Below are 14,897 nucleotides of genomic sequence, written 5' to 3'. Positions count from 1 at the left end.
ATGATAAATTTATGCACTTCGCTTACGGCAATACGGCAACTACTGTTCCTGAATCGTACGAGAAGGATTGGACAGAAGATACAAATTGAGAGTCGGATGCAGTAAAGCAAAAATAAATCATGCTGAACCACGCAGCTGTTTCGTCCCTATAAGGGAACAACCAACCAATTGAAAAAATAGATTTTTGAAACAGCCCTTGTGTATAGAAAGTTGAGCCAAGGATAAAATGTCTGGCAGCCACTGATTGGTCCAATATGTTATGAAGCGAGAAAATAGATATGTAGCCTGATAGGCAACTATCAATAAGAAATGCTGATACAAATTTCGTAATTGCGATTGATTTTTTTCCCAAAAGTTCAGATAATAATAATCAACAGGTAAACATTTAAGATTTTTTAGAATTTTTACTGCGAAATTCGGCCATTTTCAAAATTGCTTCCCTGAAGAAAATTTGAGCTAAAGGACCCAACTTTTTTTTGATTAGGTGTTATATCAGACCCTAAACTTTTGTTATAAACTATAATTGTCATATTACAAGAATTTGAATGAAATACTCCAAAACGTTAACACCATAGTCTACGGGAAAACAATTGGTTGGTTGGTCCCTATAGGCTCGTCAGTGATGCTAAGGACCAAAAGTGATCATCGGAGACCACCGAATTAATTCATACAATGTAGTATTAGTCTTAAACAATGTCTTATTTCAATATGTTATACACTCTTAATCTTATTTGAGCTCTTTTAAAAAGTCCTATCATGTACCTTGTAAATTTTCTTCTTATTCCAGTTGAAAATAGTTCGTGAGTACAATGTATTAGATTTTGCAACAACACCTTGCAGATAGCAGTACACTTTTCAAGTTTATAATTGAAGTGTTTATGTAAATATGCGCTAGCTTCTAATCTTCGCGCTGTATTTAATGACCGCAAATATAGCCAATTAAACCCATGTGAATATTTCCAACTATACTACACCATGTTATAAACATTAATATCGGGGGTTAGTTTGCACTGTAGATCAGCATGAACAAATCCATAACACCGTTTAAGGTAGAAGATCAATAAAGGAATTATTGGCTTAAATACCACACAATTAACAGAAGGTATATTTCATTTATTTTGTTTTGTCTCATTTATAGTTCGTGTTCAAACAATAAAAGTATGGAGAATAAAGATGGGATTCATTGTAATATTTAACAAACAAATAAACGTGTTTCCTGGACGGTGCAGATTGATTGGCATATAAGATAGGTTTAAACAATCATATGTGTGTTGTTTATTTTCTTAAAAGCTTTCGGTGAAAATAGCAATAGGCGCGTCCAATATTGGATATTGTCATTGTTCTACAATCAATACGCAATCTTACAACGTCATACATAAGAAGAAATGGTATAAGTCTTGGGAAAAGGTACAGTGTCTAAACGTATATTACCTTAATCGTATACCCTAAAAAGATTGTTGCGCTATGTTCGTAACATATATGAAATATTTAATTATCTCAACTTCAAACATCATATATTTCATCGAAATGAATTATTATTATATACATTACCAATTGTACTTCTTCTGGTCGCCAAAGCAGACAATTAGATCAGGAAAAATATCATGTAACACATTTTAAAATACACCTTAATATATCTAAACACATCAAAATATGTGATAGGCATAAGCTAAATGGTCTAGTGTCGAATTAATAAATCCATCCGGAATTTTGATTATAACAGAAAAAAACCTTCATTGCAAAACATGTCAGCTAATGATTCATTCATCAGCATGATGATCGTCATTTTAAGGATGTGACATAACTTTGGTTAGAATATGAATTATATGACGGGTGTAGTCGGTAAATCAGGAAAATTAAACCCTTCCGGATCACGGGGTCGTATCCAATGATGCTCTTGTTATTATTATTCCCCGCCGTTTTGTGCGCGCCTTTTCTCAGAAACTGCAAGGAGAAACCTCACGAGCCTTTGCATACAAACTAAGTATGTAGTGAGGTTGTGCATTTTACTTTTGTTTTTCAAGTAAAACATCCGAAATGGCCGTCAATGCCTCTGATTGGCTAAAATAATAAAATTGCACTGGCTATAACTATGTTACTATTTAATGAAATTAAATGGAAGCTTGTGAAAGGGATAATTATTTAGAAGTACTTAATGGTGAGAGAAAATGAAATTAAAAACAAAATGGCCACCGTAGAGATGACTTATGATTGGTCGAAAATTAGGAGTCGGTCGATTTTGATGAAATTCGGTATGAAGGTACAGTATAGCACTACAAAAACAATGGCGTAAATAAAAAAGAAAATAGACAATGATCTACTTTTAAGTACACATTTAGCAGGAACGGTGGACATACTAAGCTCATTTGTATAGCATATATTGCACACGGAATAGCCATGTCTTTTTGTTTTGTAGTGTCTAAAGAACAAAAAAGGAGCATTTGTTAGACCAGATTTAACTTCATAATATGTATAAGCACTTCTTATTTTGACCTTGAAATGCAAATGGTGGTCTTGCATAATATCACACAAATATAGCATATAAGGAGGTATTTAAAACATAAAAAAGGCTCTTATTATACACTATAAAGAACTAGACACGGCAAGAAGACTGCTTTTAGAAAACTTTTGAATTTGGAGTAAAATATGCCTATTTCAGAAAGAGCCCACAAACTCAACAATTTAACCTTTTGAGGTTTTCCATAATATGATCAGATGTCTTCAAAGTATGATAGGAACATTTTTATCAAAATGCCTAGCTTTTTGCCATATTTATGTAATATTATTTACAGCCGCCATATGCATTTCAAGGTCAAAACAATATAAGCGTCTATCCGTACATGAAGTCGAATCCGGCCGAACAAATTCCCCTACCCTGTGCTATAGACACTTGTGAGCATGATAGCTCGCCAATTTTTCAGGTTGGGTCATTTTTGTGACTCAGAATTATTCCACGCTACATCTTACCACAAAGTAGCTCTATAGAAGAAACTGACATCATCTACCGCAAATTCTTGATAATTGTCAGAAATAATATGCTCTAACAAACATTTTGTTATATAACATGACCATTTTTTCTGCAATTTGTTTATATATTTATTCGTGTTTGAAATTCAACAATATTTTGCTATATAGATGACCCTTAGATGCTGTCTACCTTTACTGCTGCTTCTCAAGCCTTACGAAACAGTTGTGCAGTACCTATTGCTTTTCCTGCGTTTTGTAACAGACTCTGTAACAGTCGTGGCTCTTATTACATCTTCAGTCACGGTTTTTTTTACATTAAACACGCGGATGACGCGCATGCGCTTTACTGACATGACTGATCTGGGTGAAGTTCGGGTACAATGTAAAAGGCTGTCGCATGCTGATTCAAGGTTCCCTTTTACTAATTATTACAGTATTTAACTTCAAGTGAATTTTACATCAATGTGATTCGGCTTCTTTCATAAAGAAGAATTTTACATGAAAGTGTCATTTAAGCTTACATAGCTCCCCCCCTTCACCCCTAATAGTCTCCCAGGGAAGACTGGTGAACCTATACACCCGTCTTCTCTACAATATGTTAAATCAATACCACTGCCAGTTTAATGCCCCTCTTTCAGGATGGTCAATAAAATGGGTTTGGAGAACGGAAGTTGAACGTCCTCTTGCAAACAAACAATCTAAATGATGTACAATGGTCTATATACATTTGTACGTGTTCGTAGAAACAATGGTAACAGATACGAATAGTATACACTCAACTGTGGTGAAATTGAGTGTTTTCATAATAGGGTGATCCATATTTTAAAATCTGTCACAATCACAACTAATGTTAGATATGAAAACCATCTCGGTTTGATGTCAAATGAATGTATCGGAAGATAGAGGGTTGTGTCTGAATCAATTCTTTGTGGAAGTTTTGTCATTCAGAGACGGTATGCTCTTGTAATGGTGTTTCTACTCGTAAATAAAATATCTCAAACAGAGACCATGAAAAAATGGCTTAAAGTGTTGTACCAATATGGTGACGACGGAAAGTCAGGATTTGCAGACGAAATGTCATAATCTGAACGGAAAGGTGAATTAGTCCTTCAAGTTCAGTAAAATATCGTTATTTTCAGTATTGGACTGCCAAAGATTCGGGCTAAATAACGTTGGACGTAATGCTTTTTATAGACGCCAATGCCGTGAATAGGTTCATTGTTCTGTTAGCAGGTTTTGTTGTTGTCTCCCACATGTCTTCACTTCCTGTTGAAGATGATTCGATGAAATCAGCAACATTCACGTCTCTGGAATCTGTATTTACCAACAAGCGAATTAACACAGACCTGATCGCAGAATTTACGAATATAATGAAAATTGCATGCATGGGTGAGTGTTTGAGTGACTTAAATTGTGATTCGGTTGGTTACCATAGTGGCCAAAAGAAATGTCGTCTACACGATGTAATAGTTTCCGGTTCCGGAGGAGTCACTGAAAGTGGATGGGAATATTATTCCATGCAGGAAGGTAAGATTCACTATTTAGCTAAAAGAAAATTTACGACCGATTTCATAGTCTCTCAACTAAAATGAATCTTTTTGCTTCTTTTTTTTTCTTGACGAGATATTTTCTTGACGTGATATGTTTAATGTAAATGTACTTTTGGGGTAAATTTACTTCAGTGGAATTACACAATTCAATGAAACTTAAAGATGATATTAAAATACCGTTCGACAATTAGAAATACAATTGCTAATTAGATAGATTTGTTCCATACTTGAAAAACCCCGCTATTTCAAGTTGATGAATAAATAAACAAGTTACATTGTACTTGAGCATACTAGTATTTACTTTGGTGTTGCCTACGCTGAAAAAAATGGCATTATTCCGATAGTTTGCCATAGAGGTGTGATGTGTGATGAGAAAGTGATCTCCAAGGCGCTTTGATGATTTTGCATTTAAAAAAGAAATCAAAACAAAAATTATTTCAGTCAGCAGACATGAATTGGTTGTTTCCCCTTGTTCTGCAATACCACTCTTAAAAATAAATAACGATATAAAAATGAATAGATTTAGCAAACGTAAGAAAAAATAGGAAAGGATGCCGGATAGGTGATGAGAAAGTGGATTTGATTTTAATAATTTGTAAAGAAGATTGTAATCAAACTATACGATAGATAGTATCTTAATTTTACACTGGTCAAATTGTTTTTAGCTATTGTAACAATTAATTGTCCCTTGTGACATGTTTCCCGGCAAGCTAACCCTTGTGATTTGCTGTGTTCATGTTCTAGCCATTTCCTATTTAATAGATTTCTGCTCGCAAGAAAATTTTGTTCACAACCGGATACTGGACATATGCTACTACATTCCTCCAGGAAGCCATACGTGTCCCGACGCGATAGCAATTTGTTCCAATTTTTCTGCAAATTTACTGACGGTGGACAGCCAGGCTAAGCAGGATTGGACGCACGACTTATGCGGTAAATATCATTCTCACACTTTTGCATATGTAAGATACATAATTCTCCCATACTTCACAGGTGCATTCCCGTTTTATTTTAGGTATGGAAAAGATAACCTTGTCTTTTCCCGGGGTAGGGAAAAGACAGCTCACACGCACTATTACGTCATAAGCAACGCACTTCATATTTGGTGACCTTTGACATGTTACTGTCGGTAAGAATGGTGAAAATTGAACAATTGTTGACATATGTAAACCCAATGGAACATATTGAATGTACATGTACAAGGTACAGTTATTTTGCGCTGGAACGATTTTAACAGCGGCTAAACACGAACTTGTGAAAGGGCTAGCAGACGACGAGTTCGATCTGCTAGACTTTGATATTGGAAAACACTTGCAAGAAATTACAAACGCAGAAACACAAGCTTTATTGAACGAAATTGTTGAAAATTCTGTACTTGTCGAGTCTCCCCTCATTTCAAACCATATATATAGACTAAACAGACAACAACTCCTACACCCAGTCGATTTGTGAAAATGAACGTCGATGACGTCAGACAATTCCGTGATGCAAACGAAAACGCCAATACTAAAAAGAAAACTTGATGTCACATCAAACTGTTTGAGAGTTTTTTACGTAGTGAGAATGAATCCAGACAAATACAGCAAATACCTGCCCAACAACTCGACAAATTCCTGTCCAAATTTATGTTGTGTGTACGACAAAAAGATGGTAGCGATTACCAGCCACGCGATCTCAGGGGTATTCTTGGATCGTTGGAACGATACCTAAAACGGCATCATTACGGCTATAGCTTAATATCAGAAAGGATTTGGGAATAAACCCATCCCCGCAGACGCCATTTCAGATTCAGAAATAAACATGCTATATGAATGGAAACAATTAGGTATCGACACTCCCGAGGCGTTACTCAACACACTTTGGTTTAATTATAGGCTGCATCTTGGAATGAGGAGAGGGGAAGTACACCGACAACTGTGTTGGGGAGATATTCAACTTTGACATGATCAAGAACTTAACAGGGATTTTTTTTTACATTTCAATGAAAGACAAACCAAAACTAGGACAGGAATAGACACTACTAACACAAGGTGTTCAAAACCTATCATGTATGCCGAACCTAACAGCGACAGGTGCCCCGTAGCTACGCACAAGATATATAAAGAAAAAAGACCGACCGATTTCTGTTACGACGAACACCCCTTCTACCTGGGCACTGTCACACACACCAAAACACCTCATCAGAACGACCAATGATTTCTCAGGGCACCCGTCGGCCGAAATGAATTTTATACAAACTCATGAAAAGTATGGCTACAAAAAGTGGTATTCTGACCAGTGGCTCCCATAACAACGTTGTGGGGAAAAGGCTAACTACCACTAGTGTACGAAAACCCACGTATCAAAAAACTACTCGATGAAAAGGTCCCTGACGAACAGGCAATCACAGTGACCGGAAATAATCAAAAACAAACTATGTCATCTATTCTATCATCAATTGACCGCCCCGTCAAAACTGCGGACCAACATGAAATTGACATTAGAGCATCTACCTCGGACAATCGAGCAAATATTACACATGTGTCCTCCGCGCACAACATTTCCTTGTGTAAATCTCGTACGAAATCCACGGAATATGAAATCCCTAACATTTTCCAAGGTGCTACTATAACTGGCGGGACACTTAACATCACCATTAATAATAACGCTCCAATACAAGCTCCTAAAGCCAAGCGACCGAAAATTTTGTATTCAGACTCTGAGTGAACTTTTAAACCAGGTGACATTCGCCTAACTGTGAGCTCGAGGCCTGCATATGTGCAAAAAATGTAGTTCGAAGTACAATGTAATATCATTCGTAAATGATGCACTCATGCATTGATTGAGTTTTTATGTATGAAATATACACATGAAAATATTATCAGAATTGTAATAAATATTCATTTCGATACTTGTACTACGCATTTTATTATTTTTGTTATCAACACCGCGGAATGATTTACACACATGTTAAGCATACCGGTTTTTATGTTCATGTGCCATTCATGACGATGCACTCAGTTCTCGTTGTCGGGACTCATTTGTCATTTTGTCAAGATAACTCTTTTTTTTTATTAGATAATGTTCAAACAAATAGATCTATTGTTATAATAATATGATATGAATATGTTGGAATTCCTGTGCATGGTATCCTATCAAAGCCTACATTAACCTGTAATCAATGTAGGCCTATTCATCGGCGTCTAGATTGTTTGACACTGTATCCAAACGTCTCCAGGTGTCTACAGTAGAGATTCTACATGTATATGCCTGTTACGTCTTCAGCATCATGCGTCGGCTAAAGACATACGAGGACTGATTGATATGTTGTGAGCCTCATATTGATGGAGGCACTCAGTTATGTCCTTTTTAAGTCCCACTTTTCTCTGACTATATAGGACAGTGTATCCAAGGACTTGTCTCATTTGGTTAGTTTATATCGACGAGGTAGCACTCTAAAGTAAACAAGATAAGCGGTTTTTGCAAAATGGACAAAATCGGTGAAGGAGGAGTGATCCAATATCTTCATAATTTTTTTAACACATAAGGATATCCATAATGATATGGTAGCTACACTAGGGGAAAATGCCCCTTCATATGCTACAGTGTAAAGGTCGGTGGCGGAATCTAAGCGTGGCCGACAGAGCATTGATGATGACCCCCTCCTGGAAGGCATGTCGCCGACGAGCCACAGAAAGATATATAGCCATTAGTATTTCACAGGAAGGAGTACATTCCATTCCGACCGAGGATCTCGCAATGAGAAAGCTTTCGGCCCGAAGGGTACCAAGACTTCTGACAGTTGATCAAAAGCACACCATGCTCATATCATCGCATGCTAATATTAACCGTTTTTAGGAAGATTCTTCCCACTTTTTCACAGATTTGTCACTATGGATGACACATGGGTCCATCATTTTACCCCAGTGGTCAAACAACAATCGAAACAATGAAAGCACCCTGGCTCTCCTCTGCCAATGAAGGCAAAGACTGTTCCATCAGCTGGGCAGGTTATGGCCTCGGTTTTCTGGGATGCGAATGGTATTCTGCTTTATAGTATCTCCCAAAGGTAAAGTGACAAACAATCAATGGCACACACTACGCTTCACTTCTGAAGCAGTTACGGGAAAATATTAAACTTAGCGGAAAGCTCACTAAAGGTGTGTTATTCCATCAGAACAATGCTGCTGTTCACAAGTCTGTTATTGCCATGGCTGCCATTGACGATTGTGGCTTTAAATTGATTGAGCATCCGTCTTATTCACCTGATCTTGCTCCATCATGTTTTCATCTATTTCCAAAACTGAAAACAGCTACAGTATTTCAGGCACCCACTTTTAGTCCGATGATGACGTTATACATGCAGTGGATGGTTCCTTCTGAACAGCTAAGAAAGGGAGTCCTATAAAAGTGGCATTGAGGCCCTTAAACACCGCTGGCGAAAGTGTTGAGATATCCCTGTCCACAAAACACAGCGGTAATACATTCTATTAATCTTTAAAAATAAGTGATTCACTTTGTTCAGGCACGCTTTAATAAACTGTTTTGTTGTTTTATATAAAGTAGGGTGTTCAATCTTCATATTTTAATGGTGTAACTAAACAAAAGCAAAGTCAATTTCATTCTTATTCACAAAACTATCAAATTCTTATAGAGGAGTATATGTGTTGGGAGTAACACGGATGCCCCCGTCGGTAATCATGTAGCAGTATTTGGCGTTGTGAAGTGCGTTATAAATGACTTTTTAGAACAACTCGGCGTGCTAGTTGACCAAGGACGATAACCAGACAACCTCATATGATGTGAAATCACTTTTTTTTCGTGATTGTAAGATCAAAATTGGACTAAGGCAATGCTTTTCAATTCTAGATCTACTGTTGTCGCGATTTTTTTAATGAGTCAAACGTACCACAATTAGTCCGATATCTTATCTATTAATATACTGGTACATGTACATACTATATCCGTATCCCGTGTAGCATATATATGAGTGGAAACGAAATTATGACGGCAAAATCTTAGACATCTGCGTTACCCCGACCACTAAATGCAGAGGAAACTTTAGTTTAAAGAAGACGGGAAGTGCAATGTTTATACAAAACCGCTTTTAGTATGTAACTTAATGTGTTATGTCAAGAATTTCAGGCTTATGGCTCTCTGTGTCAGGGAGTTGACAGTCTCGGAAATGACAGCGCTGACAAACAATACCTTTGACAATCGTTACCAACGATTCAAGCCCAAATTCGTGAAAAAAATGGTGACAAGCAAATGCACGTACCCCATCATTGCCAGCACGATGGCCGACAGTGACAATGCTGGTCACATATAGCATGCCGTGGTTAACATTAAGCACTTATGCCCGGACCTTCATTTATAACGTTTGGGATGTATGCTGTCGATGGTATTAACATTACAACGTGTGTAACTATTAGCAACAATTTATTGTTCGGAACAGATTGTATCAATATGTAAATCCATGATCGTTCGAAGGCTTGCTTTAACTGTTATTTTGTTTGACCTATTACAAATCTCATACTTTGGTACTGATGCCATTTAACCATAGAACAATAGTCGTATTGTATTGATTGTATTCATATTGAGGAAAATCCCAATAACAGCTGTTTACTTTACGGAGATTATTTAAAATGTATTCAAGTGCCATAATCTAGCTGAGCAAATGTGTTTTTAGTACCAGGTCAGAAAATATAGTGTTTGAAACAGGATTAAATGTAATTTAAACTCTTTGATCCTGTTCCAGACTATGATGTGTTTTATTTGTCTCTCGCTATGTTCAAAGTACGACTAAGCACTACTATGTTCCACTATAGTTCAATATTTAGTATACATAAGTATGTGTTACATGCATAACTGGCTGTTATATTTGGCTGTGTGAAGTTAGCTTAACATACGACATACGACAAACGACATTCAAAACTTCATATCTTGTGTTTTTACCAGCCAACGAGGTAACTTTTGAATGTTCAGCGGCTGAACATACGACATACGACATTCAGATTTTGAATGTTCAGCCGCTGAACATACGACATACGACATTCAGATTTTGATTTTGAATGTTCAGCGACTCGACATACGACATACGACATTCAAATTTTGAATGTTCAGCCACTGAACATACGACATACGACATTCAGATTTTGATTTTGAATGTTCAGCGGCTCGACAAACGACATTCAGATTTTGAATGTTCAGCCGCTGAACATACGACATTCAGATTTTGAATGTTCAGCCGCTGAACATACAACATACGACATTCAAATCTTCATATCTTGTGTTTTTGCCAGCCATCGAGGTAACTTTTGAATGTTTAGCGGCTCAACATACGACCTACGACATTCAGATTTTGAATGTTCAGCCGCTGAACAAACGACATGCGACATTCAGATTTTGATTTTGAATGCTCAGCGGCTCGACATACGACATACGACATTCAAATTTTGAATGTTCAGCAACTGAACATACGACATACGACATACGACATTCAGATTTTGATTTTGAATGTTCAGCGGCCCGACATACGACATACGACATTCAAATTTTGAATGTTCAGCCGCTGAACATACGACATACGACATTCAGATTTTGAATGTTCAGCCGCTGAACATACGACATACGACATTCAAATCTTCATATCTTGTGTTTTTACCAGCCAACGAGGTAACTTTTGAATGTTCAGCGGCTCAACAAACGACATACGGCATTCAGATTTTGAATGTTCAGCCGCTGAACATACGACATACGACATTCAGATTTTGATTTTGAATGTTCAGCGGCTCGACATACGACATACGACATTCAAATTTTGAATGTTCAGCGACTCGACATACGACATACGACATTCAAATTTTGAATGTTTAGCCGCTGAACATACGACATGCGACATTCAGATTTTGATTTTGAATGTTCAGCGGCTCGACATACGACATACGACATTCAAATTTTGAATGTTCAGCAACTGAACATACGACATACGACATACGACATTCAGATTTTGATTTTGAATGTTCAGCGGCCCGACATACGACATACGACATTCAAATTTTGAATGTTCAGCCGCTGAACATACGACATACGACATTCAGATTTTGAATGTTCAGCCGCTGAACATACGACATACGACATTCAAATCTTCATATCTTGTGTTTTTACCAGCCAACGAGGTAACTTTTGAATGTTCAGCGGCTCAACAAACGACATACGGCATTCAGATTTTGAATGTTCAGCCGCTGAACATACGACATACGACATTCAGATTTTGATTTTGAATGTTCAGCGGCTCGACATACGACATACGACATTCAAATTTTGAATGTTCAGCGACTCGACATACGACATACGACATTCAAATTTTGAATGTTTAGCCGCTGAACATACGACATACGAAAAAACACAAGATATGAAGTTTTGAATGTCGTATGTCGTATGTTCAGCGGCTGAACATTCAATATTTGAATGTCGTATGTCGTATGTTCAGCCGCTGAACATTCAAAAGTTACCTCGTTGGCTGGTAAAAACACAAGATATGAAGTTTTGAATGTCGTATGTCGTATGTTCAGCGGCTGAACATACAATATTAGAATGTCGTATGTCGTATGTTCAGCGGCTGAACATTCAAAAGTTACCTCGTTGGCTGGTAAAAACACAAGATATGAAGTTTTGAATGTCGTATGTCGTATGTTCAGCGGCTGAACATTCAATATTAGAATGTCGTATGTCGTATGTTCAGCCGCTGAACATTCAAAAGCTACCTCGTTGGCTGGTAAAAACACAAGATATGAAGTTTTGAATGTCGTATGTCGTATGTTCAGCGGCTGAACATTCAAATTCTGAATGTCGTATGTCGTATGTTCAGCGGCTGAACAGTCAAAATCTGAAAGTCCTATGTCGTATGTTTAGCCGCTGAACATTCAAAAGTTACCTCGTTGGCTGGTAAAAACACAAGATATGAAGTTTTGAATGTCGTATGTCGTATGTCGTATGTTGAGCTAACTTCACACAGCCGTTATATTTTATACATGTACTTATGTTGTATTAGTTATCCATTCTGTAAGTGGACCCCCTGGTTATTTACCTATATTACAGCTGTTTCATCTCTGAAAAAGAGTAATTATGGTCGACTTAAAACAAGAATGAAATGTTGTATATTTTTTATAAATAAACAAACAAATTTCTTTAATTTTTAATTGATAATTTAACGTGAACATTCTATCTCGTGTTATTCTGAGTCGTTTAAGTTACCATTATTAGGACGTTCCTATCATTTTTCAGGTTCTAGTGATAATTATACGGATTTCTGAATACTATGCGGACCATTTTATATATTCTGTGGCTACCTGTCAGTCAGCGCTTATCATTTTTAATTCGGCCTTTAATTTTCTTTTTGATTTAACAGTGAGCGAAAACATCGATGGGACTTTCTTCGACGCTTTCCTGGATAGTCACCTATCTGTGTGGAAGCTAGGGAAAACTGGCATGGAGCTGACGTACACGTACTGGGACGGCGGAGAACCGGATAACTTTGGCCACTGCATAGGAACCAAACCTTACCATGGCTGGGAATGGCATGACTACCCAGTGGAATGGACGGCTGGAATTATATGCGAGATCCGCCGTCCTTAAAATGGGGCGCCGTAAATTTATAGTAAAAATGTAAACTGATAGTGTTATAGCTGATAAAGCTAGCACTTACTGTAGAGAACTCAAAACAAACAACCCGACTCTTTGAATGGCGGACTAGGACTAACTTCATTACCGAAGATATTAGAGAGTTTCACATCAAGGGCGATAACTCGTGAAGGCTAAGTCAATACTATTATACTTACCAGTAACCCCAAATTACCTTTTATGACAGCTGTTATCTCCCTAATCAGGCAATGCAGTGACAAACTCGTTTGTATTGTTCAAACGTTCGTCTAAGGATGACGACAACCGCATGTACGAGGGCCTACTTCGAGCGCTTACTATAGACCTATCCACATAGCTTTATTTGAGTTATCGCCCCTAGTACGGCGATAGTGGCGCCTGGATTAAAGCAACTTCCGGTTAAGGTAACGATCGAAGCATGGTACGAGAGGAGCAGTCATCATACTTTTCGTCGAAAACATGTTTATATGAAAAGAAGTGAAGAGTTTCATGTGGCGTTGCAGGCTCTTTGACTATTATTTAAACAACTTGACAGCATTTTATAAACTGTCGAGTCACATTTACTAAAGAAACGCCCGATTGTAAGTCGCCGGACATTGATGATTTCCGTGATAATGACACTTGGGTTGTTTACTTTGTTGACAGCGGCGAATATTGTTTGATTCCTTGAATTTACATCGAACATAATTACGGAACGAGGGACCCGATACTGAAGTTGTGGCACGCTGTTCTTATGCTATTAATTCTAAACATTGTCAATAAATATATTTTTTACAGTCAAAATGACAGTCAATTATCCGATGATATCTCTGATATTACAATGTGTTGTTTCCGATTATATATATAAAAAAACGTATTAACAGAACCACGGAACAATATGATTTCCAATAGACGATAATGTTAACGTTTATCACTGTCCTGCTTAAGTGGAGTTTTTTTTAAACACTGGTCTACTAGCCCTTATTTTGAAGAATGTCATCTCGCAAATCTGTAAATAAACTTTTTTTTTTAATTCTACCAATTTGAACTTTTTTTCATATGCCATTATTGGGGCCACCATCTTGTGTTGAATTCAGCACCAAAAATTCACCTTAATTTTCAACAAATTACACACTTAACTAACTTCCCCTGACAAAAAACAGGCTAGAATGTTTTTTTTCTATATATTTTACATACATGTATGCGTGTATTGTAGGGGCCGCGGTGGCCGAGTTCGAAACCTAGGTGGGGCAGTTGCCAGGTACTGACCGTAGGCCGGTGGTTTTTCTCCGGGTACTCCGGCTTTCCTTCACCTCCAAAACCTAGCACGTCCTTAAATGATCCTGGCTGTTAATATGGCGTTAAACAAAAACAAACCAAAAGTGTATTGCCCAGCCCACAAATAAAACTCTGGGAATTTCTCTCACCTGAATACACATTACTGTTAAATCTTTTGCCAAAACAAGATGAAAATAGCAGATGTATTTTTTTTTAAATCAATTTTAGAAATGATATAAGGAGAAAATCGATTGGATGTAGGAAGGGAAGTGGAAAGAGTACAGAGTCTATGCCAGTTGTGAAGGGTTTATTCAGGTAGTATCGATACGCTGTGTTGTAAGTAAAAACGTTTCTACATATTTGACAGTATCGGTGTTTGTTTGGAATGTACTGTATAACTGTCACCTTTTCACCACAAAATATCTTTTAAATTGAAGTCTCCATTCAAATTATGAAAGGTTTTAAACATAAATCGTTTCTGAT

At 37.2% G+C, this 14,897-nt stretch overlaps 1 protein-coding gene across 1 annotated transcript; it reads left to right on the top strand.

Moving 5' to 3' along the window:
• Positions 1-3,930: 3,930 nt before the first annotated feature.
• On the top strand, positions 3,931-14,135 carry LOC117317917. Its single transcript, XM_033872884.1, has 3 exons — positions 3,931-4,494; positions 5,280-5,450; positions 12,907-14,135. Exons 1-3 carry the CDS (start codon positions 4,149-4,151, stop codon positions 13,131-13,133), a joined length of 744 nt encoding a protein of 247 aa, XP_033728775.1. The 5' UTR covers positions 3,931-4,148; the 3' UTR covers positions 13,134-14,135.
• The last annotated feature ends 762 nt before the right edge of the window (positions 14,136-14,897 follow it).

The sequence above is a fragment of the Pecten maximus genome, chromosome 19 (assembly GCF_902652985.1).
Source record: "Pecten maximus chromosome 19, xPecMax1.1, whole genome shotgun sequence".
NCBI lineage: Eukaryota > Metazoa > Mollusca > Bivalvia > Pectinida > Pectinidae > Pecten > Pecten maximus.
The sequence above is the reverse complement of the archived record's forward strand: the minus strand, read 5'-3'. Positions and strand labels throughout refer to the sequence as shown.